Below are 27,703 nucleotides of genomic sequence, written 5' to 3' on the forward strand. Positions count from 1 at the left end.
TTACAGCACTGGTATTACTACTGTACTAAGTTACAGTATGATCCATAAGTACTGTGATTAAAAATCGGTGAACAATTCAATACTGTATACATTACAGCACTGGTAGTACTACTGTAGTTTGCATTTACAGTATCAGGCATAGGTACTGTGATTTCATATACAGTAGGTGTACTGTAGAGTGAAATACAGCAACTTGCTGGTTATTTGCTGCCAGCAAGTTGCTGTAAATTTTACGTTAAACTTTTTACAGTGTATAGAGTGCATAAGTATACACCCCCCTATGTTAAATTCCATATAGGCAGGCAGAGTTTCCTTTTTAAAGGCCAATTATTTCATGAATCCAGGATACTGAGAGATTGGCATGATTTCAGTTAGCCTAATAGCTGGTTTGATTTGATTGTGAGACGATCGTATGGTAAGTACCCCAATTTCTAGGTATAGTGAGGGATGTGATGATGTGGGGCTATTTTAATTCCAAAGGCCAAGGGAACTTTATCAGGATGCATTCCCCTGTCTGTCCCCCTCATCACCAATACCGGTGCTCCACAGAGCTGTGTTTTCCCTGTAAACCATTGACTGCTCTTCCCATCATGCAGCTGTCAAGCTGGTCAAGTTTGCTGACGACATCACTGTCCTAGGCCTCATCAAGAATAATAACGAGGCCCCAGCCCTGGCGTAACTGGCTGGGGCACCTGCACAGTACGCAGGCGACCCGGGTTCGATTCCCGCCCTGTGGTCCTTTCCGAATCCCACCCTGACTTTCTCTCCCACTTCCTGTCATTCTCAACTGTCCCGTCACATTAAAGGCATAAAAAGCCCCAAAAATATATACTTTAAAAGAATAATAACTAGTCGGCCTACAGGAATGTGGTGTCACAGCTGGCGGCATGGTGCACAGAGAGCAACCTTGAACTCAACATATCAATAAAACAGTGGAAATGATCATGGACTTCCGCTAATCTCAACCCTCACACCCCCCGCAACTTACAAACAACACAGCAGTTAAAATTGTGGACTCTGTCAAGTTCTTGGGCACAACAATTAGCAGCGACCTGAGATGGGAAGCTCACACTTCCATCATTATCAAATGGGCGCACCAGAGAAGGTTCTTTCTCAGGTTGCTACGGAAACCTAAATTCAAACTCAGTTTTACAGAGCCGCAATTGAAAGCATCATCACCTCATCCATAACTGTGTGTTATCCGTTATCCTCCGCTGCAACAAAAACAGTGGCTGCTGGATCGCATCGTGCAGACTGCCATCTTAGGCTGGCTTCCTTCAGGCCACAGGTTTCGTTATATTGGCACTAGGACCACCAGGCACCTTAATAGTTTCTTTGCCAAGGACAACTTACACTACCACATAGCTCCATTCTACCCATGTGTCAAGTAGTGTGGCTGCATTTCTTATGTGTCTTATTTATTGTGTTCTTAGTATTATTTATTATCTTATTTATTGTGTGTATTTATTAAATAAATGGTATTTTTGGCCCCCACCATCGACTTCAAGGCAGCGCTGCCTGGAAGGCGCTAGGGTTAGGCAAGGGTTAGGGTTAGGCAAAGCAGTGCTGCCTTGTAGTCGACAGTGGGGGCCAAAAAGACCATCAAGCCATATTTCACATGAACAGTACCCATGGTGTCCACGTCAATATTAAAAAGTCACATAACTTTCCCTTCACTCCTGCACCTACAAGACAATCCCTCTCCACCCGAAAGGACATTTAGCACTGATGGCCGTGCGAGCGTAATTAGGCCCTTTCACACTTTTTGCAGTTCCTAGACCATACAGTTCTAGAGAAACCTCCTTTTTTGTGCATTCAGACAGCATGGAACAGGAGATTAAAGAGTTCCTCTTGAGCTCCTACTTAGGGGTAGGGTCTTTTCCCTGTGCAAGGGAACCATGACTGATGTGCATGCCAAGGCAGCAAAGGGCCATTTTTAAAAATCTCTGTAAAAATATTTAAACAGCTGTTTAAATTTGCTTAACATAAAAACTGCACGAGAAGGCCGCAGAGACTGACTACTGTCACGCAACAAATGCCTTCTGGACAGATGACAAGAAATGTTATTAACAATGCTGATTCTTTTTTATGCTTCCTGATACTATGAGCTTCTAGTTTGTCAATACATTTCAGTAGCTAGCAACTAAATAATGCTGTCTGTTTCATTACTTTATGTTCATGTAATAACTGGGTTACTAATGTGTGTTAAGTCATCTCAAAGTTCCTACTGTGTGCAAATGTAAACAGAATAAATAAAAAGCTCTAGTTACTGTGTAGTCCTAGGGGGTGGCCTTCTCAGTTAAGTAGTAGAACTGTGTTTTTAGAACTGTTGTGTCTGAATGCACCTATTGTCGATGCTGGTGTGATATCGCAACTATTGACGCCTCAGAAAAGGCTGTCCTGTTATGACCTAAGGGAGATGCTTTGCTGCTATACAGAAAATCAGTGTGACCACAACTACCTTGGATGTTACCTCCTGTCTTCATGAACAAAGAGCACCAAAGACTTCACAGCAATATTGGTCTTTCTTTCTACAAGATGAGAGACATTCTTGCAAACAGTTTGGAAAATGCCTTGATGACTACTACTTTCAAATCAGTTTACATGCCTACCTTTAGCACACTAATTTAGTAACATAGATGATGTGAGATGAGGACACTATCTGAGCCATATACTGGTTCTATATATACAGTCTATGATCTGAGCTATGTTTATGCGGTGTAATGGGTCCTGGTGCCACCAGAGGGCGTCCTTAGTCTATTATCTCCAGAGCCGATAGATAGATAGATACTTTATTGATCCCCAGGGGAAATTCAAGGTCTCAGCAGCATACATACAACACAAACACATTCTTTAACAGCAGAAAGAGTAATTAAAGTATATAATATAAAAACACAACTAAGCAGTAAGGACAGTAGAAGATAAAGAATATGCTAAATATACTAAAATACAAATTATACTAACACTTAATACAATATATAAAAATATACTAAAATACAAATTACAAAAATACAAATTATACTAACACTTAATCTAAATCAATTCTAAAACAGTATCCACATAGTGGTGATTAATCAATCAGAGCTTTGCAATGACTGAGGCAGGGACTGAGCCTGTGATTCTCTGTGCATAGTAAGGTATCGTAAAGGTGCTCTAAGGTGCTCTGTGTGAATGAGTGTCATGGTGGTAGTGCAATGGTGATAGTGGTCATGGTGATAGTGCAAATGAGTAAGTCCAACAGTGCAACAATGCAGAAATAAAGTAAAGTAAAGTCTATATATCTATATCTATATATATACGGCTCTGATTATCTCTGCATAATGTTCACCCAATGGGCGTGTCCAATGTGATTTTATTTTGAAGAGGAAGGGTACGGGTTGTTTTCAGAATGTGACAGAAGGGTCTGAAAATAAGACATACAGACTACTGCGTACTGGTAAGAAGTCAAGAAAAAATTCCTACTTTTAAGTCGGTAGCAAATCTCTTAGTTATGAAATCTTATTTTGTGCACTTGTAGCGAAAGGCTAGAATGTTCAGGACTGAAGTAATTAAAAAGCTGACAGTATATATGTTGCCTTGCTTTAGATCTGCTGATTTGCATCTTCTGTTATCTTCGCATTGTTATTGTTAAATCACATTCACAGAGAATGTTTGCAGTCAGACATCTCACCGTGTTGAAGAAAGTATACTCCTGCTGTATGTGCATGTGTGTGTGAGTGTGTGTGTGTGAGAGAGAGAGAGAGAGTGTGTGTGTGTGTGTGTGTGTGTGTGTGTGTGTGTGTGTGTGTGTGTGCATGTGTAATGATGTGTGTGTGTGTGTGTGTGTAATGACATTGCATTGCATGGTAAAAATGGAAATAAAACTGGGCTATTTTTTTTTTTTAGACGAATCTCGCATCTGGTATTCTTGAGAACGTTCACCAGTGTTTTGATTTTGGCCTACAGAACGTTTGGTAACAATCCTACAAATCGCACCTTTAATCTTGGAAATGCATATCGTCAATACAAAGGAAATTACCGTTATTAAATTAAAATGTCACAAACTGATTTTATTCCAGCATTTCATCATTAGGGCTACTTAACACTGCTGCTTCAGGCCTTATATGAGAATATCTGATATGTTACTGTCCACCGCAATTTTCTTGAGAGTTTATTGTTCAGCCTAAGCTGACAGTGGAGCAAAAAATAGCTTTTTTTAACTGAAAACATAAATCAGTGGTGTATCACTAGCCCAGAACTAAAAAGCTAAATATTTACTGCAGTCACATGGTGAGTTTGAACACTGGCCTGTGGTAGGCCTAGGCTATTTCCTGTAAGTAGATAATGCAGTAAAATATGCCAGCATATGCCAGATGATTTCTTTGGAAGAGTGGACATAAATGAACAACTATAAAGGTGACCTTTTGTCTTATAGCTCATCTCGGCTTGTCAGATTCCAAAAATAATTCCGTGGAAATGCATTACTGAAAAACAAAAGTCCATCATGTCTGAATGACTACCGCCCAGTAGCCCTGACGTCTACAGTGATGAAGTGTTTTGAGAAGCTTGTGAAAAACATTATCTGCTCATCCCTCCCTGCCTCCTTCGACCCCCTCCAATTTGCTTACAGAGCCAACAGGTCTACAGAGGATGCCATCTCAAACCTCATGCACACCACCTTAACTCACCTGGAGGAGGGGAATGGGAATTATGTGAGGATGCTTTTCATTGACTTTAGTTCAGCATTCAACACGATAGTACCTCTCACCTTGGTCACAAAGATAAAGGCCTTAGGACTGAACACCAACACTTCCTCACCAACCGTTCACAAGTGGTTAGAGTGGGGGGTCTGACATCTGACTCATTAACCGTCAGCACTGGTGCTCCCCAAGGCTGTGTTTTGAGTCCACTGCTGTACAACATCTACACACATGACTGCAAAGCCAACAGTAGTCATACCTCCATCATCAAGTTTGCAGATGACACAGTGATCTTGGGCCTGATTAGTAACAACAATGAACAGCTCTACTTGGATCAGGTTGATGAGGTGGCACAGTGGTGTCAATCTAACAGCTTGACACTGAATATCAATAAAACAAAGGAAATGGTAGTGGATTACAGAAGGAAGCAGCAGAACTACAGTTACACCCCACTAATGATCAGCGGGCAACCTGTAGAGAGTCACAAGTTTTAAATACCTTGGTGTCCACATTACTGAAGACTTAACATGGACTGTTAACACTCAATATGTTCTGAAGAAGTCCAGACAACGACTCTACTTCCTTCGTCAGCTAAGGAAATTCAAAGTTTCTACATCCATCATGAAGGCCTTCTACACTTCAGCGGTTGAGAGTGTTCTAACTGGTAGCATCATCACCTGGTATGGGAACTCCACAGTTAGAGATTGTAGTACTCTGCAGAGAGTGCGCTCAGCTGAACGTACTATAAGAACTCAACTCCCTGCTCTACAAGATATCTATTCCAGAAGAGTACTCCTAAGAGCCCAAAAGATTCTGAAGGACTTTTCTCATCCTAACAATGGATTATTCCTACCGCTGAAATCAAGAAGGCTATGTAGTCACAAAGCCAGAACTGAGAGACTCAGGAGAAGTTTTTATCCCCAGGCCATCCGAACTCTGAACTCACACTATACTGACTTTGCACACATTCACTCCTCAGCACTCTCAAACATTTCCCAACTCTGAATTCACACTATACCGAATTTGCACCCACCCCCATCCCCAACACACACACACACTTACATCATCACTGTCATCACTTCACATACATACAGCACACTGCTTGCTACAGTAAGCCTCCTCTACATACTTGCTGCACACTGCCCCCCCCCCCCTCCCTACATACACAGCACATTGTCTTCAGGATCTTCTCCAACACACATCTCCAACATACTTACAGCACACTGCCCCCCCCACAGCACATTGTCTCATGAGGAAGCTTCTCCAACACACATATTGCACACTGCCCTCTCCCCACATACACAGCACACTATCCCATCTCCCCTGTCATCCCCCCAACACACACACCAAGACCCCTGGCCGTGGATCTGCCCAAGGTTTCTTCCTTGGTAAGGGAGTTTTTCCTTGCCCCTGTTGCTCTTGGGTGCTCCTTGTTGGTGCCCCCACCCCCCAATCCTCCCCCACCAGTGTTGCGCGGGTTTGGTCACAAGCGGCCCGCGGTCGCCCGATATTTTAATCAACCCGACCGCAACTCGGACCGAGGAGGGGAATGGGAATTATGTGAGGATGCTTTTCATTGACTTTAGTTCAGCATTCAACACGATAGTACCTCTCACCTTGGTCACAAAGATAAAGGCCTTAGGACTGAACACCAACACTATTCGGACCGCGAATATTAATTAGGACAAAATTAAACCCGACCCGCGATCCGACCCGCTTATTTACAAAATGTGTGCTTTTGGTTATAGTCTGCATGCAGTGTGACAGTAGGCCGTTTCTGTAAAACAAACTAATTTATTTAGGCATGCAGAACAAAATGTTTGCGTAGGAGAGAGAATGAGAATAAGAGCGCAAGCACGCACGCAACCACCAAGGATTAGAACACTAGGATCAGATTTGAAGGCCATGGACATACATCTTTCTTTCGAAAACAGAAATGGTGAGGCAAGGTAGGCTAGAGAGATACATTGCTGGTCAAAACGTTAGCGTAAGAACTGGTTTATAATGCTGAATGAAGCACAAACACAACGAACTGTAACTTTTATGCATCTTGTGAACCTATACATAGGATGTGTAGTCTGTGCCATAACATTTATTCCTGCAGGCTGCCCGTTTTGGCTGTCATACTTTTAAATGGCTTTGCAAGAAGCAGGCCTACATAGACCATAACTTACTGTCATCTTCTTTAAGAACTTTTCCCAAAATTTCCCATAGCCTATATCGTTTTTCCTGAAGGGGTGTCTATTATTTTTAACTCGCGTCTTCAGCTTCTTTACTGTTGACTTTACTGTAGGCCTATTGATGCTTTACTGTATTGATGCCAGCCTTCTTGTGATATTTTAAGTAGGCCTAGGCCTATTTGTAGAAAATATATATTTAATTAATTTTAACTGACCCGCCCGCAAATGACCCGAATATCATTAAAATATTTTGTTTATGACTCATAACGGGCAACCGCTTAATTTCGGGCAGACCGCGCAACACTGTCCCCCACCTTTCTTATGCTGCGCTTGTCCCCACCCCCATAAATGCACAAATAGGCTGACACCAGACATAATTTCACTGCATTTCTTACTTCCAGTAACTATATGCATATGACAATAAACTTCCTTGTATCCTTGCATGGATCCCTCTTGCTGCTACAGGAAGCAATTGGAATCCATGCATTTCCACGGAATTATTTTTGGAATCTGATCCCTTATCATACCTGTTCATTCATACTTGTCGCTTGACTTATCGTGACTAAATTCAAGATGGTGGCGAACGGTAAACTTCCTGAAGGTACTGGATAAATCGTCTTAAAAAATAAACTACCAGTGCTTTTTCAAAGTTCTCAATGTCTCGTTTTAAATTGCAGGGCCCTCGGAAGTCTACCAATGAAGTGTGGAGCTACTTTGAGCCTCGTAAATGGTGTAAAGCAGTTATTTAGTTGCATGGCTAGACTGATGCCCGAGGCACCCCCATTGAAAACCTGTTGGTAGCATCGGCTAATAACGCCAGATTTCGGAGTGCAGGGGACAAGCCAAGATGAGCTATGAGACAAAAGTTCACACTCGGTATCATGTTTGAACACACTTTAGGTCAATATCACACCGAACTTCTCTTTTAATTGTTGGATTTTGTCTCTCCGGTGTTAAAGGGCTTTGGGCATTTGGCCTGTGTTTTATTTATACCTCAGTGAAACAGAAATCAAAGATCCTTAATATACAATATGGCTTTATCAACCGTCTCTGCAGAAATTATTGAAATATTTTGTTTATAAGATTTCAAAGTGTGACAATAATTGTGGCATAGTGATTTTGATCGATGAGGGATGATTTTGATCAATGAGGGATGATTTCGCCTCAATTAAAAGAAGGAATTTCCAAAAATTTCAGTGAGAGACAATTATTCACCCGTTTGACTCATCTCTATGAGGTGGTCAATGCTGTTGTCATATTGTGTTTTTGGTGCACTTTACTTCCATGTGATTTTATTATTTTGTTGTTGCAGTTTAAGCACTAGATACAGTTAAGACTGTACATTGTTGTATTGCAATAATAAGTCATAAGTAACCAATTGGAGAGGATGTAAGACTGACTGTTCACAAGGGCTTGCAGGAGTAGGGGATGGAGAGGAGTTGGGAAATATGCTTTATTTTCTTTTGAAACACTATTGTGATGGCTATACATGAATTCCTGCTATGGGGTAGGTTACCTCTCTAGTTTAAAGGATGCACCTTCATTATAAGAGTTCCTGAATGAAATGTCTTTACGTGCTTCAAAATACACTAAGAATCCTAGAGTTTTCACCCACTTGAATGGTTATTGCCATGAAAAGAAAAAGCAAGTTTCTCCATCACTTTTGGTAGATTTTACATCTTTGACACGATTGTCAACAGTCTCTGAACATGATCAACTCTGCGGTTCAGTGAGGGGTAAATGGCCTGGACGGATGGTTGTCTTCCTTTCTCTTTGTCATGTTTTGGTCTAGGGTATTATAGGTTCCTGCAAATTGTTTTATTTTCATCCTGGGTTGAAAGTTGATGTTTGCTTTTAGGTTATATTATAGGTGTGTACAATAGACTGCTCCTGAAGTACAATTGTAAGTTATTTTCTACATTATGTTTTGTGTTGTTGGTTAGTAAAAGACAATATCTTTCCTACACATATATGAAAATTATATTGCAGTGTCCTGCAAATTACAGAGTCTCTCCTCTCTTCCATAGTGGGTTCTGAATAGTGGCTTCTCTCTTTCTAACCTGCCTCTAGCATTCTCATCACTTTGTAAATCCTTCCATCCCTGCGTGTCTCTCTTTTTATCTGCTGAATAAGAGAGACAAAATGGAGGTCATGGAAAGAGGTGCTTCCCAATATTGGTAATTGCTAATTGGTTCACAGTAATGAAGCAATCACAGATTTTTTTATATTGTCATCTCAAACAAATACGGACATCTCCCAACTTGTATTTTTTATCAGTTGACCAATCATATAATTATCAGGTTTGACTGAAATGGACTATTGAAGTGGACCAAAAGTTGTGGTTGCCCTGAGGTCTATGTGGCCTGTGGGGAGAAGACGATGGACATGGCCCTGAATGCTGTTAATGAAAAATGCTCCACCAGCATCACAAGAAGAGTCATGAGCTGAAGGATGCGCTGAAATGTTATTAACTCAAACTTTATGTTTGTTTTTACACAAGTGTTTTCTCACTCTCCATTCACCTTCCTCCCCTTATCAACCTCTCTCTCTCTATCAGGCCCTGATCCAGATCTTACTTACTTTTTTGAGGGACTATCAGAGGTGGGAAACCAGTATAGTCTTGACTTTACCTGTTCACTTAACACAGGTGATGTCACTAATTAGGTGTATCTGGCTGAAGAGTTGTGCTGATCAGAGTGAATGTTTGGAATAAATCTGTTAACTAACAGCAACGGTGCTGTTAGTTGCAGACAGTTGGTAACCCAGCTAAAGGAGGGTCTGGGGCCATGCTCCCCTGTTAGAACATTTTGAAAAATAGCCCCTTAATTATGAATTCCGGTGTGATATTGACCTAAAGTGTGTTGAAACATGATACCGAGTGTGAACGTATGTCTCATAGCTCATCTCGGCTTGTCCCCTGCACTCAGAAATCTGGCACTAGTCAGCCACTAGTTCTGGCGCTAGTTCACGGCGTTTGCAGCCATCTTGAATTTAGTCACGATAAGTCGGTATGATAAGGGATCAGATTCCAAAAATAATTCCGTGGAAATGCATGGATTCCAGTTGCTGCTACTGGAAGAAACTGGAATCCATGAATTTCCACTGAATTATTTTTGGAAGCTGATCCCTTATCATACCTGTTCATTCTTACTGCCGCCGAATTTACTTATGATTGACTAAATTGGCTGCAAACGCTAACTCTGTGAAGATACTGTCTGTATAAATCGTCTTGTAAGTAAACTATCAGTGTTTTTTCAAAGTTCTCAATGTCTCGTTTTAAATGTCAAGGCCCTCGGAAGTCTACCAATAAAGTATGGAGCTACTTTGAGCCTCGTAAATGGTGAAATCAGTGATTTATTTGCATGGCTAGGCCGATGCCCGAGGCACCCCCATCGAAAAACTATTGATAGCATTGGCTAACTAGCGCCAGATTTCTGAGTGCAGGGGACAAGCCGAGATGAGCTATGAGACATACGTTCACACTTGGTATCATGTTTCAACACACTTTAGGTCAAAATCACACCGGAATTCTTTTTTAATATTGCAGCACATATGTTGAACTGATCAGAAATAAAAACTTTAGCATAATTTTAGACAGGATTGTTCATGTTTCACCAAAGATTGTTAAGGCGGAGCAAGATATTTCATCAGAAGCCACTTCCGGGAACCCGGATCGCACGAGGGGGGGTCAAAATCCCCCTTTATGCAGAGCAGAGGCAGCGACTGCTCCATTGAAGTTTATGGGCATAGCTCAGAATTTTACCACATATGCTAAGGTCTTGGTTCTATAGAGTTAGGAATGTGAATTTCGGGCACGTTTTCATGATCCTCAAACCCTTCTGAACATTTCAGGTACATTTTTAGCATTTTTGAGCATTCCAGTCTGGAGAAAATCGACTTTATATCAGGTGTGCGCTGGTTATTTATGCCGCTGCTGTTGGCCGGTTGCAACATACACTCATCAATACGTCATCGACACGCCTCTTTATGCAGACAGGATTCGATCCCCATTTCGCGCCCATAGACATGAACTACGACAAAGTATCTTGCTCCGCCTTAACAATCTTTGGTTTCACCAATCAGACATTTTTTTTTTATTTCACTTTCCCTCTTAGATAGGGGAGCCAACTATGTGGTAGGATCAGCCGGGCCCCGTCTGGCCCCCCATAGGGCCTGCTCTTAATTGCTAAGAGATGATCAGACCTCCACCACCACTTCTACTCATCTATTCATTTATTGAACTCCAATGTCTTAAGTCTTAAATCTCTCTCTCTCTCTCTCTAATAAAAATAAGGTTCCACTTTCATAAAGATGTCTGTGTAATTTAGATCTAATCTTTGGTTCATTTAAATGTTGTTGATGGTCTGACTACCTCTGGTTGGAATGAAATGATTAAGGGAAAGTGAACCACACAACTAAATTGCTTCTCGCTGATAAACAGATAATTTCTTGGTTCACTTCTGTAGTTCTGTAGTAGTGACATGAGGCATGGTGACTCAATGTAGCCATATGTCAGCATAACTAACTGTGATGTTTGGACATTCCTTATACACTGCTTGCTGTTAAAGGGAATGACTGATGTCATTGTCATTGGTTTAAAGGATGTTATGCCCAAAACACCCATGGGTGATTAAGAAACATAATGCCAACCTTTTTGCGCCAGGCGCCGACGTTTGATAACAAAACCACCCCCAATGTGGACTGGACAAACCCCGAAATCTGCTTAAGCTATTCACCAGTTACCATGCGCTTTAGATCACCAAGATAGGCAAAGACTGTATATTCACATAAACAGTTTTATTTACACAAATGATATAACAGACTTTATAACTTATTTGTTACATCAGGAAAATATCTGGAGGGCTGGCGCATGGGACAGGTGCTGACCCCTTGACAGGTGTGTGTTTGTGATTTGGGGGGGTGTCTACAGGTCAGACCTCACCCCAAACCCAGGTCCTGGGGGTGGTCCTGTTAGGGACGTGAGGCCCCCTGCAGGCTCACATGAGAAACGTCCGTTCCTTCAACATAAACACACACAATTATAATTAGAGTCAATCCAAATTACACTTTTATTTCAGCCAGCACATGAACAACCAATTGCAACACAAAACTTTACAGAGGATTTCTGTTGAAATTGTGGTTTAAACACAGATGGGAAATAGATAAATAATTACAACAAGAATCATCATCATCATCATCTTCATTTGCATTACACTTTTCTCAAACCCATGATTGCTTTACAGGGGAACAAATATGACATACCAGTTTTAGCTTCAAATATTGTAGCAAAAAAGAAAGCATAATATGCTAAAGATGTTGAGGGTCATTCCCATACATGGACTGAGTATAGTCTCATTAATCAGTATTTAGCTCATTAATCTGTATTTCCATTTAGCTCATTCACCTATTTTAAGTTCCTTCTTGAAAATTGTCTTTAAGACACGCACAAAGGCCCTAGCCACATCTGAATTTGCTCTGCAGGCTCATCTGGAAAGGATCCCATTTCCAAACTTCCCGTTTTACAACTTTCAGGTGTGTAACCAGTAGAGAAATGAAACTCAAATTGGCTCATTTAACCTTTACAAAATCGTTTCAGAAGTGTACAAATACTCTCTCTCTACTCTCTGTACCCTCTAGTCACTGCAGACAGTCATTTGGAAAACCTGTATTTATCCAACTATACACTGTTGTACATAATTAATCTCTATCGCCTAAATAACTGCACAGAATACTGTACTCAACCTGCACTTTGGTATTTAATGCTTCTTTTGCACTTCTGGTTGGATGTAACCTGTGCTAACCAGCAGCCGTGGCCTACTGGTTAGCACTTCGGACTTGTAAACAGAGGGTTGCCGGTTCGAACCCCGACCAGTAGGCACGGCTGAAGTGCCCTTGAGCAAGGCACCTAACGCCGCTGTTGTTGCAGGCAGGTCACTGCGCCGGGATTAGTGTGTGCTTCACCTCACTGTGTGCTGAGTGTGTTTCACTAATTCACAGATTGGGATAAATGCAGAAACCAAATTTCCCTCACGGGATCAAAAGAGTATATATACACTTATATACTATACATTTCATTGGCTCTGTACCTGTACTCTGCTAAATTACAATAAAGTTGAATCTAATCTAATCTAAAACAAAAAACAGGTTTTAAAGGCAGTTTTTTTTTTTAGCTCAATTCCATCTATTGCATGCTGAATATTCTTTTGATATTATTCACCTGCTTTGTTGACTTTTTGCATCATAGCAATGCATATAAATAATAAACCACCGTTACAGGAATGTTTAATTGTGGATAAGTCATAAATTCTTGAGAAAAAAAACACGGTATCGGCAGATATTGCGGTTATAACGGTTGTGTTATTGTTATCTGACATGAAAAAGTAGTATCGTGCCATCCCTACTTTCTTTAATGCTTGTTTTTATGTTCCTCTATCCAAGGCCTCTATGAGTCTCTAAGCAAGACCATTTTCTATCAATAAGGTTTTTTGAATCCTTGAATCCTCTCTGTAACATACATTTGCAGAGATGCATCAGCCTTACCTGGGTCCTGGTGGGGGAACTTTTCCAGCTTTCAGCTCATCCAGGATCTGCTCAATGTCGGCAGTGTTCAGATCCTCCTGAAAACCACAATCATGGGTTTAATAGGGGATTAAAACCAAATCAAATGTGTTATCTGTGTGTGTTAATTCTCTAATAGAGAACTTCACTTCATGTTGAAACGTAGAGTAAAATATATACTGTTTAATAGCCCATGTTGTAGTTCTAATTTAATACCAACTATTACAACACTGGTGTGAGCCAGGCTAGCTGTATAAGACATCTGCAGTCCTAAGTTGCAGTCATTGCTCATTGACCTTGATATTAACGTTACTGCTGCTACTGTGCTCAAAGCTTAAAAAGTGCTATATAAATAATTATTAATGATAAAAACTGCTTGTGCGGGTGGTAGAGTGGTTGGGTGGGGGTAGACAGTCCCTGCTGGTTAACCATGATGACATGAGGAGACACTTTATGCATCAGAGACCCATAGAAAGAGCTCAGGAATTGCAGTCGTCTTAGGCGGAATATCCTGACAGAAAACCGGTCCACCAGAGAGGTGGGTTGACTCTCTCTTACGGTACGTTTCCACACAGCGAAACACCTCGCGATTTTCACCCAATGAAATTTCATCTCAGGGGCAAAACAGCAAAACAGTAGTGGCTGCAATTGGTGCCAGGCGAGGTATCAGCTTGTTCAAAAGTTACAGGGGTCTTTATGCTGCTACTAAGTTGATGTCGCCGTTGTAGCATGTAGCCTAACTGCCTGGCTAGGCTTACAACGAAATGCAATGTCCGGAAATGCTAGTGGTTGGCCTGTCGGCTACCTGGAAAGTTTATTAGCCCTGACTAAGTTCGTGTGACATTTGAACCAGAATATGTCTTGATACAGGCACCAATGTTCATCCAGAAACCTTTTAATCACATAGCCTACATGTTTTCATGTTACAGCTGGGGGGCAACCCTAGAGAAAGCCACCTCTCCACTGAGGTGAGTAGGTGTGGATGTGAGTGGAGTGTGTGTAAAGACACAGGTACAAAATACACCAGTTGTCCGTTGTCCGGTAATTGCCGGACATTGGCCGAAAAAAAAAAAAAAAAAATGTCCGACAAAATTAAATCTCTCCGGTGAAACTGACTAATAATCCCGTCCCCCTAACGCAATCTGAATTTGAGAATAAGCCTAAAATGTAGGCCTAAAGCAAGAATACGTCCTTTGGCTATGTTTTAAAAGAACAGGCTCTACCGTTTGAAAGTTATTAAACAACGCGCATATGCTGCATTTCAAATAAAGAACACAAAAGGAACACGCCACCCAATGTCAGTAGTAATATATGTTCTTACCTCAACTTTCACGAGTTGAGTCATACCTCTCCCATGTCAGTATGTGCACGACGCGCGGCGCGAATGTGTTAGCGTGTTGCTATGCTAGCGGGCTCAGACGTAGCCAGACGTAGAAGTAATCAAAAACATCCACGTTTTCCCGACTTAAATACAGTTACACGAGTAGTTGATTAAAATGTCTACGGTCAAACAACATGAAACATGGCGATTTTCCAAGCGAATAAACAGGAGAACTACAATGTGTAGCGCAATAGCACTTGGGAGTAGCCTACTTCGACCTAGCGTAGTAATCAGGGCTTGAAAACGAAATTACTTTTTCAAAGTAGCTTCATACTTCATTGGTAGACTTCCGAGGGCCATGCCATTTAAAACGAGACATTGAGAACTTTGAAAAAGCACTGGTAGTTTATTTACAAGACGATTTATACAGACAGTACCTTCATGAAGTTTACCGTTCGCCACCATCTTGAATTTAGTTACGATAAGTCAAGCCTGAATGAACAGGTATGATAAGGGATTAGAGTCCAAAAATAATTCAGTGGAAATGCATGGATTCCGGTAGTGGAATCCATGCATTTCCTGGAATCCATGCATTTCCACTGAATTATTTTGGAATTTGGTATTTCAAGTATTTCATACTTGCACAATGTTATACAGCGAAGTCCAGCTCGGTGGCACTTACAGTTGCCCTTACAGGCAACCACACAGCCACAGCCACTTCGAGATCTGTCCAATATGGCACCCAGACTTTGGTTCTGTCATTCCATTCCCAACCCCACTCACTGGGGTTTTCAGAAACCAATGTCTTTTAAACACACAAGATGTTGTATACTGACACAAACTGACTGTATGTGTGTGTGTGTGTTTGTGTTTGTCATCTGCACTCACATAGTAGTTGTCATTAATTTGGACCATGGGTGCGTTGACGCAGGCTCCAAGGCACTCCACCTCTGACAGAGTGAACAGCTTGTCTGGCGTGGTCTGGCCCACTTTGATACCTACGGAAAGCAAAAAGGATCAAAACCCTACCCACACAATTCCAGGAAATATCTGATAATTGTATTCTATTGGAACTGGTTGTAGAGTAAAATAAGGACATTCCTGTAGCATGCCCTGGTTTTATACAAGTATAATTTAATCTATGTGCAGTCTCCAATATCAGCAAAGTGATAATGCTTTTTATAAAGGTTCCATGACCTTTCATCAGTTACTTTATTAGTTTATATGTTTAGAGTGTGAGGTACCAATTTACTTTTTTCAAGTTTACTATTTTGATTGTGATGTAGTCTTTCAACACAAATTGCTAAAGTGATTTGTTAAAATGCCTTTATAATGCATTATGAAGGGAAGTTTCCCAGATAAAGATAAAGCCTAGATTAAGCCTTTTCTATCTTTTTCTTTTCTTTTAGTCTAGGACTAGGTTTAATCAATGCACAGGAAACTAACCCTATATGTATCAACGTGTTTGTGTATGCTTATGTACATTTCTGTTTATATACAAAAGTGTTGATTGAATGCATGTGTTAGAATGTGTGCAATGTATGTGTATAGTGTGTGTATGTATGTATAAATGCCTGTGTAAGAGTGTGTAGTGTGTGTATGTGTCTGTGTAAAGCGTGTGAATGTATGAATGTGTGTGTATAGTGAGTGTATATTCTCGCTTACCCAGCTTGTTCTGGATAGCGGCAAGGATGCAAAAGTGTTGGTTGTATGTTAGGGGTGGCACGGTTCATAAAACCCACGGTTCGGTTTCTATCACGGTTTTAAGGTCACGGTTTTCGGTTCTATACGGTTCTTGTTGTTATTTTTCATTTTAATCACTTCAGAAATAGGCCTACCATACTTCAGCATAAGATGTATAGCTTAATTATCCACCACTTAGGCTACAGTATTAGTTATATCATGTAACTATATCATGCATAAACTGAAAGAATGACACATCAAGCACATCATTAAGACCATCTCTGAGGAAAGGTGAGATTTTGATACAGCATTGATGATTTCAAATTGCTTTTCATTTACTTGGCAAAAATGTAGAGTGTGTTATTGCCATCTGCAGTAACTTCTGTGCCTCTGTAGCACACTAAGATTGACTGAAATATTATGGAATATTTTATTTTTACACATAGCGTAGCGCACCCGAGCTATGCAAGATAGCTTCTAGGCTACCACATAACATTGACTAGCCCTATAAACGCGCACATTCTCTCCCGTCTCTGCCGAATTTGAACGCTCCTCTAGTTTCTCTCAACAGGGCTATTTGCTCACTGAAACGGAACGTTAGATCTTCCATGTGAGGAAGACCCAACATACATTGTAATGATATTTTATTTTCGAAGGCTTTTGAGATCTCGGGTAATTACCTTACAGTAAAATTAATTATCATTAGCCTACTACACGTCTTCCCTGCACATGAGAGTTCATCAGTGCCGTGCGTGCCACTGGAGGGCCCACTCATATAGTGTGTTGATGATTTGCAATTAATGATTGCAAATATAGACTTGGTTGCGATTTTCAAACAGTTTTTGTGAGGGCTACTTTGTTAATATTTGGGAAACTGCAAGTAAAGGGCTAAAGAGCCTGCGACTGCACAGCCTAAGCTGCTGAAGTGCTGCGAGGGCGCAGCAAATTAACTTCAGAAACAATACATTTAAGCTCACGATATTCTGACAGGCCCATCCTCCCGAAACTCCCGATTAGCCACTCCGGGCCTGTCCTAGCATAATTAATACGTGTTGCACAATGCTTTCACATAGTCGCAGTTCTATCTACCGTTTTCTAAATCCAAAATGTTCGCACACACCAGACTTATGCGACGCTGGTGGATCCTCCAACTCTGGGCTGCTTTCGTTATCGCTCCCACTTGGCATATCTACGTGTGATACTAAGCTCTCAACGCCCCCGCTTTCACATGAAAGGGGAAAAATCTGTGTGGGGTCACATATAGGGCATGAGGCTATATTACGCAAGCCATGAACCGTCAAAACCGTACAATGCACACATGCTCCGAACCAAGACAAGCGAACCGAACGGTTTAGAGTTTTTTTCATGAACCGTGCCACCCCTATTGTATGGATGTGTAAGAGTATGTAATGTGTGTGTGTGTATAAATATGTGTATAGTGTGCCTGTGTGTGTGTGTGTGTGTGAGAGTGTGTGCATGTTCTCTCTTACCCAGCTTGTTCTGGATAGCAGCAAGGATGCAAAAGTGTTGGTTGTATGGATGTGTAAGAGTATGTAGTGTGTGTATGTATAAATATGTGTATGTAGTGTGCCTGTGTATATGTGTGTGTGTGGTTGTGTGTGTGTGTGAGTGCGTATGTTCTCTCTTACCCAGCTTGTTCTGGATGGCAGCGAGGATGCTGTCAGAGTCACAGAGCATGCATGGCGTGGTGGTGCAGATCTGGATGTGGTACTTGCCCACCGGCTGCCTCATAAACATCGTGTAGAAGGTGGCAACCTCATACACGCGCATGGGAGCAATCTCCAGCACCTCTGCCACCTGGAGCACAAACACACACACCACTGGGTATGAACGAAGGAACGAAAGAACTTTGTTTGAAGCGCACTTATTATATTTTGCACATAACTTATTACTCATCTCAAAACAACCACCTGGAGTGTACTGTTAAAGTTTGTTAGGTGATTTAATCAATCAAAAACATGATCCCATTCACTCAGGCCACTAGATTATCCTGAATGCATAAGTACTATGTAAACTAGGGCTGTAACGATACAAACCAAATTGTGAGGTTTGTGTATCACGATTTTTGACCCACGGTTTTATGACAGCACACTTTATGCAGATTAGCCTATAGCCTAGGCCTACTGTTTCTATTAGTGTTGCACGGTGTATCGATACTCAAAAGGTATCACGATGCCTTCACGCAAAAAACGATACGATTTCCGACGTTTCTAGAATCGATACTTTATTAAAATAATAAAGTTCTGCGTCTGTGTGAACTGCTGCTCTCACTGCTCCTTGTACGCATCTAGGCAAGTGGGCGTGTCAAGCACGCATCTCTGAGTGAGTGAGTGCGCAGCTAACGTCAACAAAGTTTTTTGCCGACAGTCTCTGCCTTGTGGATAAAACAAAAGGTGAAGTGAAATCTGGAACTATATGGGATACATCGGGAATAGTGAAGGCAAGCCATCAGGTACACAGAGGCCCGTTTGTAAAATATGTTTCAAAGTCATTTATAAGCAGTAGCCTAGGCTACGCATGGCTAAACACCTCGCAGACATATCCCAACATTTTTAAAGAGTTCAAAGAACGACAGGTTAACGAATATGCTATAGAAACACGACTACATGGTTAGTGCCAAGTTCTTCTCTTCTGTTTAGTCTAGCCTAAGTGAAACGAGTAGGCCTATGGTTCTCTGGGATAAAGCGAACCTTCCTTCATCAATGAATTTTGACGAGACATAACGAGCTGTAGCCTAATCATAGGGTGCTAACGTGATGAAAGCGCAATGTTCACGCCAGAATATCATTACCATAACTTGTAAACAATCTATTTCATGTTCGGTCAGTACTACTGGTAACATTTGTCATGGCATGTAGACTGCAATTTGTTCAATAATTATTGCCCAGATGTTGGATAGGCTAACCGAAATGCGCTAATTAAAGTCCACAGCATATTACCACCAAAGCCTGGTGAGTCCTAATAATATTACCGGCTTATTGTTACGTGCTAGCAAATCATGTTATCAAAGAAATGGGCGTAATGTAGGAATGCACACAGATATATTGCAACATAAAGGTGTAGGCCTATCTGACGAAGACCTGAGTGGTTGGAACTATCCTCACATTTTCCCCTTTGCAACTGTCAAAAAAATCCCATGAACACGGGAAGGCCTAGGGTAGCCTATACTGTACATCAGATGGCCTAAAGATTAGCCCCCTCTGCATAGCATTCATTGATTTGCATGCAGTAGTTTCAACACTGACCTTGATCTAGCCTAGTTTGGCTATTTAAAGCTACTTTATTGCCAAAACACAACACAATGTAACTATAACAAACAATAAAGGACTTAATCACACAAAGTAGGCCTACTATTTTACTGACTATAAAAAATAATAATTATGTAGGAAGTTTAGAAGTTTAGAACCCAGAATTGACCTGCACACTACAAAACCTGCAAAGCACTGCGTGAAACCTCGAAAGGGTGTGTCGCGGTTCTGCCTTTTCACACTGCGACACAGGTTTGTGGATATGAGTGTCGCGATTTTGGTTTCGAATCACATATCGTTACAGCCCTAATGTACACAAGAGTATGCAAAGTGATACTCTTGTAGTATGCAAAATTTAAGAAAAGTATGCAAAAGTCTGACAATAATTTGTTGTGCCATTTATAATATGACATAGTGCCACAGGACTGCTGCATGCAGTTCGCTAAGGTTTGGATATAGGTTCATATAAAGCCTCTAGAAGTGGATGTAGACCTGAAGGATTTGGTACAAAGAGGGAAAAACCTCTCTGTGGTGTGGCGTGGTGACTAGGGCTGGGCGATATGGACCAAAACTGATATCCCGATATTTTGGGGCTGATTGGCGATATACGATATAGATACGATATTGGTATTTCAAACAGAAAGAGCGAAGTGCTTCATATATTCACTCAACACAACAATTATGACAACACAGGCAGTTTTAATTATATTCATTTCAGACTGCTCTAACAGAGCTGTGCAAAAAAGTGTAAACAATAACATAGGCCTACAATAGGCATAGGCTACAGTTGCTCTGATAAAGCTGTGCAAATAACAAAAGACCAAAAGTTGACCCTGACTGACAACGCGAGGCCTACATTGTACTGCACAATGCAATAGGCTATTTTGGGTAACAACAATATTGAAAAAACCTGCAGTTTTGTCACACAATGTTTTTTTTTTACCTGTAAGGGTTTGATAGGGCCTAGATGACAAGCAAATGTAGACTATGATGGCCTAGACATGTTGCTATCAACAACAAAAATAGTTTTAAACAATTAGGCTACTTAAACAACGTGAACTGAGTCACTCATCAAGAGTGTGATGGACGCCACCGCCGCTTTTTGTATCGCGCTCATTTTTGCATGTTCCGTTTCAGAAGAAAAATCCCTATGCACCCATTGAATGGGGGGTTTCAGGAATCATAAAAATGATGCCCCTAACTGCTCGCGAGTCGCGGTGCATATCCTCTTAATAAAATCAGCGTGTAGGTTGTCTCCCTGAGGACTTTAGATCTGCTACTGTATATCGCTAAACATAAGCATTCATCAGTGTATTTAAATTAGCTAGGCTATGTACCAAAAATGACATTTTACCGTGAGTCAAGAGCTGTAAACAGTGTTGTAACTTAAATCTGCGTGGTACAAAACCGCTTTGGAGCTCCATTGGAATTTAGATTTTTACAACGAGAATTCTCGGTCTAGCCGTTGATGTGCCGACGGAATAGGCATCAGCACCAACCTCTGATCAAGGTAAACAAAAATCTGACTCGGGTGTCCGTCATGTTTGAAAGTTTGTAGTGCTGCGAGGGAGAACGCGTGCACATGCAAGGGGCGAGTTGAGCAGAGCGCGGCTATCTGAATGGTCTGAACACAGAAGAGCAAGTGGCTTTGATAAAATGGCCCATTATTTGACATAATACCGGTATTACGATATTGTCTTAACTACATATCGTTTTCAAAAATATATCGGTCGTAGTCGTAATACCGATATTTCGCCCAGCCCTAGTGGTGACGGGTACCTTGTTCATGGCAGAGATGGGCAGCCAGCCATGCTGCCTCTGCGCCACGTCCAGCACGGGGATGGTGGCAGCCGCCTTGTGCCCCTCAGGGTAGTTGAGAATGATGGCCTCAATCCTCTGAAAGGGTACAGAGAGGAGTCAGACGCCTGTCTTTCAGCACAACGCGCAATACCAGTCTACTACCAGTGTCCCAATAGACCACAGCTCTTTGTTCATTAGATAAATATTCACAAATTAGGATCAAATTGTTTACTTTTTATGGAGATGTAAACAAAATACTAACTCAAAGAATACCATCACAAACTGTTGGTTGTCCTATAAACCTTTTTTGAATGGCAAATTTGCTAAAGACGATTTCAGTGTTACTGAAAATCTTAATTAAAATGTGCTTTGGACGAGTCCAGTGAAATACGAAACACAGCACCTGAATGCCTTCATGTATATTGTACATGCTCCTATTTAATATTTATTAAGTAGGTCCGTAGATGTGCGTATTCCCTAGAGCTTCCTCACCTTCATGTTCTCAGGGGTGAACTCGAAGGGGGTGTCTGGGTTATTGTCGGGTGTGTCTCTGTGCTACAGAGGTGGAGAAAAACACAGAATGTTTTATTGGCTCCGGCTATTGGAGTCCATTGTAGGGAAGAAAATATATACACCACATAAATTCCAAAAAAGACAATAAATAAACAGTGTAAGATATACAGAGACGGTGTATATCGTTTACAGAAAGGACACAATTACAGTACACTGTATAAGAGACAAACAATGAACATAAAGTACAATGTGGCAGTGCAATTTGTAAGTCAGGTTTAGAAGCAATTTTGTGAAATTAGATTTCAGTAGGCTACAATTTCAGGCAAAATGTTAATATTTTTAAAGGCAATTTAAAAAAAAAAAAAAAAAATGGTTTTCTTTACCTGCTGCACGCAGTTTGGAAAGCACACTGACTACCAGCTTTTCCAGGCAAAGATCAAAGTCTCAAACAAGGCCAATCTCTGTGCAGGTAACTTTATACAGTAAACCTAGGTTAATTCTTCTCTGGCTTCTGCTAAGCAGCATATGGTGGTCTGTAAGGTTGGTGTGAGGACAATTGACATAATCGCGTTGTGTAAAATTGGGTTCAGGTTCGGTAGAAGCTCAAATCAGTGAGCTATGATTCCCATAGAGGAGGCCAAAGTGACCACATATCAAGAAATGCACGTCAATGGCCCAAACTAATGATATGTGAAAGACGGTCTGCTTGAGGATAAACAGGGATTCAAGGCACCTGGTAATCACGGATGGATGCATGGCAACCTGGAGTCCGTGCTGCACCAATGCTACAACTAACACCATGCATGCAAGGAACAGATTTTAAACTCACCACAAAGATACCTCCTGCTCCTGCTCGCACGGCAGACCGGTGCAGGCTACGGACCTGCCGGGCCTGTTGAATAAAAAGGCAAAAGCATGTGTATGTGTGAGCAGATGTCATAACAAGCTAAAGGCATAATTTCCCTGACTCTTAACGTTAATGACTCCCCCTGCCGTAACCGCTGCAATGTATTAGCTAGCTATACAGAGGTTAGCAAGCTAGCTTAACTAGTACAGGTCACATCTGACAACAAAGTAGTCAACACATCATACATCATAATGTCAAGGGTTTGTTATTAACTATATGGATGAATGTATTCATGGCATAGTTATACTCAGTAAGCATACGGAGATATTTATTTTCGAAATGTCTAGTGAGCTAGCATGCATTAGCTAGTGTTGAAACCTTTAATGTAGGCCTATACCTAGCGTTAGTAGACGCCAGAGTAACGTTACTAACAATAATCCGAGACGCAAATAACATGCCAATAACTTGCAACATCCATACATATGAACAACATGTATTTACCACAGCTATGCATAACTGTATGCTGCTATTCTGCGACCCACACGATAGCTAGTTCGCTAGTTAGCCACTCTAAGGTATTTCAAGTTCTGGTTGTCCTTGTGCGGTGTCATACACATGTCTATGTATTTGCAGACAATTTGCGGTTAAATTCTCTCGACATCTAAAAAATATTCATAAATACGTATTAGAGAACACATACCGATTGCGATACAGCAGCACAAATGGCTCTAGACAAAAACATATTGCTTTATAGTTTCAATGTCCCTGGCAACTTTCTGACCACAATGGCGGACATCAACATCTGAGCGATGAAGCCGACTGTTGATTGAGATGGTCTAAATCAAACTCACTGTTCAGTCAATTACAATCAAGTGTAGAATACCTGATGACAATTCTTGGAGGCTAGTGTAAATGTGGTTTATGCCAGCCTTCACGGCCTTTTAACACATTTTTGGATGTTGTCATGTGTTATTAATGGAAAGTATGACTATGTTGTGTTCGAGTTTAGATGCAATTTGGCGTCAATGTTGTTATCTTGTGTCGCAGCCAGTCAAACAAAACTTTGTGTCAGATTCAGTGGGTCGCTTACCATTAAGGATATTGGCGATTTTTACACAGTAGGCCTTGATGGTAGTCTTAGCCTAGCTAGGCTATTATGTTTTTTTTATCGTTTTGATTGTAGCCTAGGCTCTGTGCATCTGTAGTGACATGTTAGCCCAGGCAGCAACATAGCCTACATCAAATTGACCCACTGTATAGCCTACAACACAAATGTCTGTGCAATAAATAGCATGTTATACATGCCTGTGTGTGTCCTAACTCTGAACAAATGGCATCCTGTCATTGCTCGCATGCACATGTGATATGTTATTCTGAGACATAATATAGGAATTACTACACATAACTAAACACACAAAAAGTTGTGAAAACAATTTATTGTATTAGTTATTTACAACCAGGGCATATAAACTGTCCTTCAGTGTCAGGCCAGTTTACACATTCAGTGGTAGGCCTGGCAGCAATCACATTTTATCTTCAAGACAAAAAACATTGAGTTAAGCTTAATACTGATGTCAAGCCAAAGTTGTAAAAATATATATATTACCATACCAAAAAACCCACAGAGTATTGTGTGCAAGGATAAGGATATACAAAATAAAGTTTGGGTAATCAGCCTTCAAAGGACAGAAATGGGGTGCCCTGTCTATCTATTGTAGAGCAGTTTATTCTTTTCAATTTTAATTTTACATAGTAAGAGGGAGTCTGGCCAAGTTAGCCTAATATTCTTAGGGAATAGAACATAACAGCAGATTTGGTCAAAAATGTAAATTAATAGGCATGCATATAGAACAGCAAGATATGAGCCTGTCTGGCATCAAATACACGAGTGGAGTGGTGTGTTTCTCTGTTCCTACCTCAACAGTAAACTTTCAAAGCGATAAGACCTGCTCAAAATGCCATTAACTAAGAGTTCATGGGCTTTCAAAATGATTTTGGAAACGTTATTTTAAGGTAAAAACTCCTCTGGGGTCCTTTATGCATCACATGACTAATTTGGGGTTTGAAGGGCCAGATTACTACCTGTTATAATCAGCCCATATGTAGTCATTCACCTCAATCTGAAGACTGATGAACTTTACCTTATAGCCCCCCCCCCATATCATCCTCATTGAGCACATAGGTTCTTGTAAAGTACTACTTAATTTGTAACCATTAGCCATTCATACCCATTCACCACACCATAACCCATTCATCTTGTGTACTGTATCTGAAGGACTTCTCTTACAGAAGGCATCATCCATGTAAAGCTAGACAGTACTTGTAAGGTAATAAAGCATATTGACTTAATGCAGTTATGACCTTTATGGATAAACATAACCAACATACTGTAAGTGCATGGCCCATATTAATGCCCTGCTTCCCTAATGGTACAATAACAACATGATTGTATAAAACAAGTTTTATTATTTCACAAGACTCCAAGATATCAGAATGTCCAATAAAGCATTTTTGGCAACAGAGGTAGCTAGCTGGGCATTGTAATGCAGCACAAGTAAATTTGTCAAACTAGGCTAACATGTTTGTGTAGGCAAGCATGCATGACCAAACCTCGAAACTCATTGGACATTACACACAAAAACAGATGATGTACTAACACTTTCAAGACATCTACCATGATGTCCCACTGACATTACAACCTTAAGTGCTAAATAGCCCATTTAAACAGGGCTAAATGAAAGTAATGACAATTTGATTGGCTGTAGGCTAGCCTGTCAAAGCTACACAAGATCAAAACATAAACGCCAAATTGCCTAATGGTACACTTACTCGACCACCAGTGGTCGTCGAAATTGTCACGTTTTTCCACAATATCCCATATCAACATTTAAAAACGATTTAAAATTGCTGTAGTCTTCTAGCTTCTTTACCAACATTTTCAGTTCCATTTGAGTCACGCTTCATGAATGCTTTCTAGGCGCGCGCGCACGTCAACCTCCGTTAATAAATATTCACGCTAAACTCCACCCGACTCCACCCATGGAAACTCAGAATATCAGAAACCGTATATCTGGTAACACCGGTCGGTCAGATGCCTGATAAATGAGTTTAGCCTATAGATCTAGGTGAGCATGACGGGTCTTTGCCACATGACTGGCATTGATGAAAGAATCTGCAGTGCCAGAGGTAGCTATTTCAGCCTCCACCAGAGCATTGGTCCATCCACTGTCTTCAAGCCAGTCCCCTAGGAGCTGTAAGCACACTGAGATGGAGTTCATTTTCAAATTACAATGTTACTGACCTACATTGACAAATATTGTTACCCTTATATTGATATACATTTAAAGTTCCAATATATTTACCTTCAAGACAGCCATTTCGATGTGCTGCCCCCCGAACATGATCACAAAGTGGCTTTCTCCATGGCTGTCTGGCCACGTCCATTGGATTTCCTTGGCTAAGGCATAGAGAGGTTGGTCTGCAGTAAGAACAGGGACCTGCCCAGGGTTCAGGTGGTGGATTGCAGCTCTGACAATATCCATTGAGTGTTTAATGGCAGCAGAGTGTGCATTGTCCAGAAATAACAGTAGCAGTGTATTAATGGCTGGAGGAGGGATGACTGTTTGCTGGATGGAAGCATGATAGGCAGACCACGATACCCATCTTGCCTCATTTATTTCTGTGTCCTCAAGTGCTGCCATAACTGCTCTCAGCCATTCATATTCTTCCTCTTTTGTTTTTGCTGAGATCAGGAGGTCAAGAGGTCTCATAGGGCTGGTCACTGGAGGAACAGTGTAATGTTTTGTCATTCGAGCCACTGGTGGTACGCTGGTGTATGCCTGTGGCAAAGGAATGACTGACCTAGCGGATGGAATGGACTGATTCAAGGCAAGCATGCCACGGTCAGTGCCTGCAAATTCATGTGTGGGGTGCTGTATTAAAGATATGGCAGTACCATGAAATGAGTCCATAGATGTTGTAGAGCTTGGGTTGTGGTCAATGTTGTCCACAGCTGCTGTGGTGAAAAGACCATGCCGCATTTTTGGTGGACACACAACACCTTCCATCCTGAACCGCTGACAGACACGATTGGCAATGTCGGCTGATACTTGCAGGAGGCGATCATATGACACACACATCCCAAGGCTGAAGAGCGTGTCAATTAGGCCTCGCTTACGGGTAACAGCATGGATTTTAAGAGCCACGTACAGTGGAAGTGGTGTTTCACGGTCACGGTTGTGACGCATTGTGCTTGATGTCTTTGCTACCCGCATATGGTTTACACTGTTGAAAACCAAGAGCTGTGAGACTGTTAAAGCTGCAGTTGTAGTTGGAGGGTTCTGCTGAGCTTGATCCTTGCTCCATCCAAGATCATACTCACCAATGCTAAAAGCGATGGCGGCACAGAATCTTTCTGACAACTATGATGGAATGAACAATGAAAATGGAACTTTGCATCAAAAATCTCTCTGCGCACCACTTGTGCTGCTCTCACCAAATGTATGGCATCACTGTCATGGTCACAGGCCTTCCTTAGAGCATCTCCGATATCATCCTTAAAGGTCAGAAGTGTGTCTCTCCCCTGTGCATGTGCCGTTAAGTCTGGAAACACAGAGAGAAGCCTCTCTTTTAATCTGGATGTGTGGATCCTGTGACCCACAGTGGCACCTAGCTGCTCTAGACGGTCTTTGTACATGGTACCCAGTTCCACCAGTTTGAAAACTGGAGCACAACCATCACATCTGGCTTCCTCCATAAAAGCAACCAACTCTGCAAATGCAATGCCATGCAGCTGAGCCTCTGCCTTCAGTTCATCCGTTTTAACAGACTGTCTGGTTTTATTGTAGAGCATT

The 27,703-nt window shown here is 41.3% G+C and overlaps 1 protein-coding gene across 1 annotated transcript; it reads right to left on the reverse strand.

Annotated features, from left to right (window-relative positions):
* Positions 1-11,641: 11,641 nt before the first annotated feature.
* ndufv2 (NADH:ubiquinone oxidoreductase core subunit V2) lies at positions 11,642-23,590 on the reverse strand (the record flags this gene model as incomplete). The annotated part of the gene is given in 8 exon segments (XM_048250000.1): positions 11,642-11,877; positions 13,400-13,476; positions 15,627-15,736; positions 18,071-18,239; positions 21,470-21,586; positions 21,983-22,045; positions 22,833-22,895; positions 23,551-23,590. Coding segments are annotated over 8 exon segments (733 nt in total), but the record flags the coding sequence as incomplete, so codon positions are not given.
* Positions 23,591-27,703: the final 4,113 nt, after the last annotated feature.

The sequence above is a fragment of the Alosa alosa genome, chromosome 1 (genome assembly GCF_017589495.1).
Source record: "Alosa alosa isolate M-15738 ecotype Scorff River chromosome 1, AALO_Geno_1.1, whole genome shotgun sequence".
NCBI lineage: Eukaryota > Metazoa > Chordata > Actinopteri > Clupeiformes > Clupeidae > Alosa > Alosa alosa.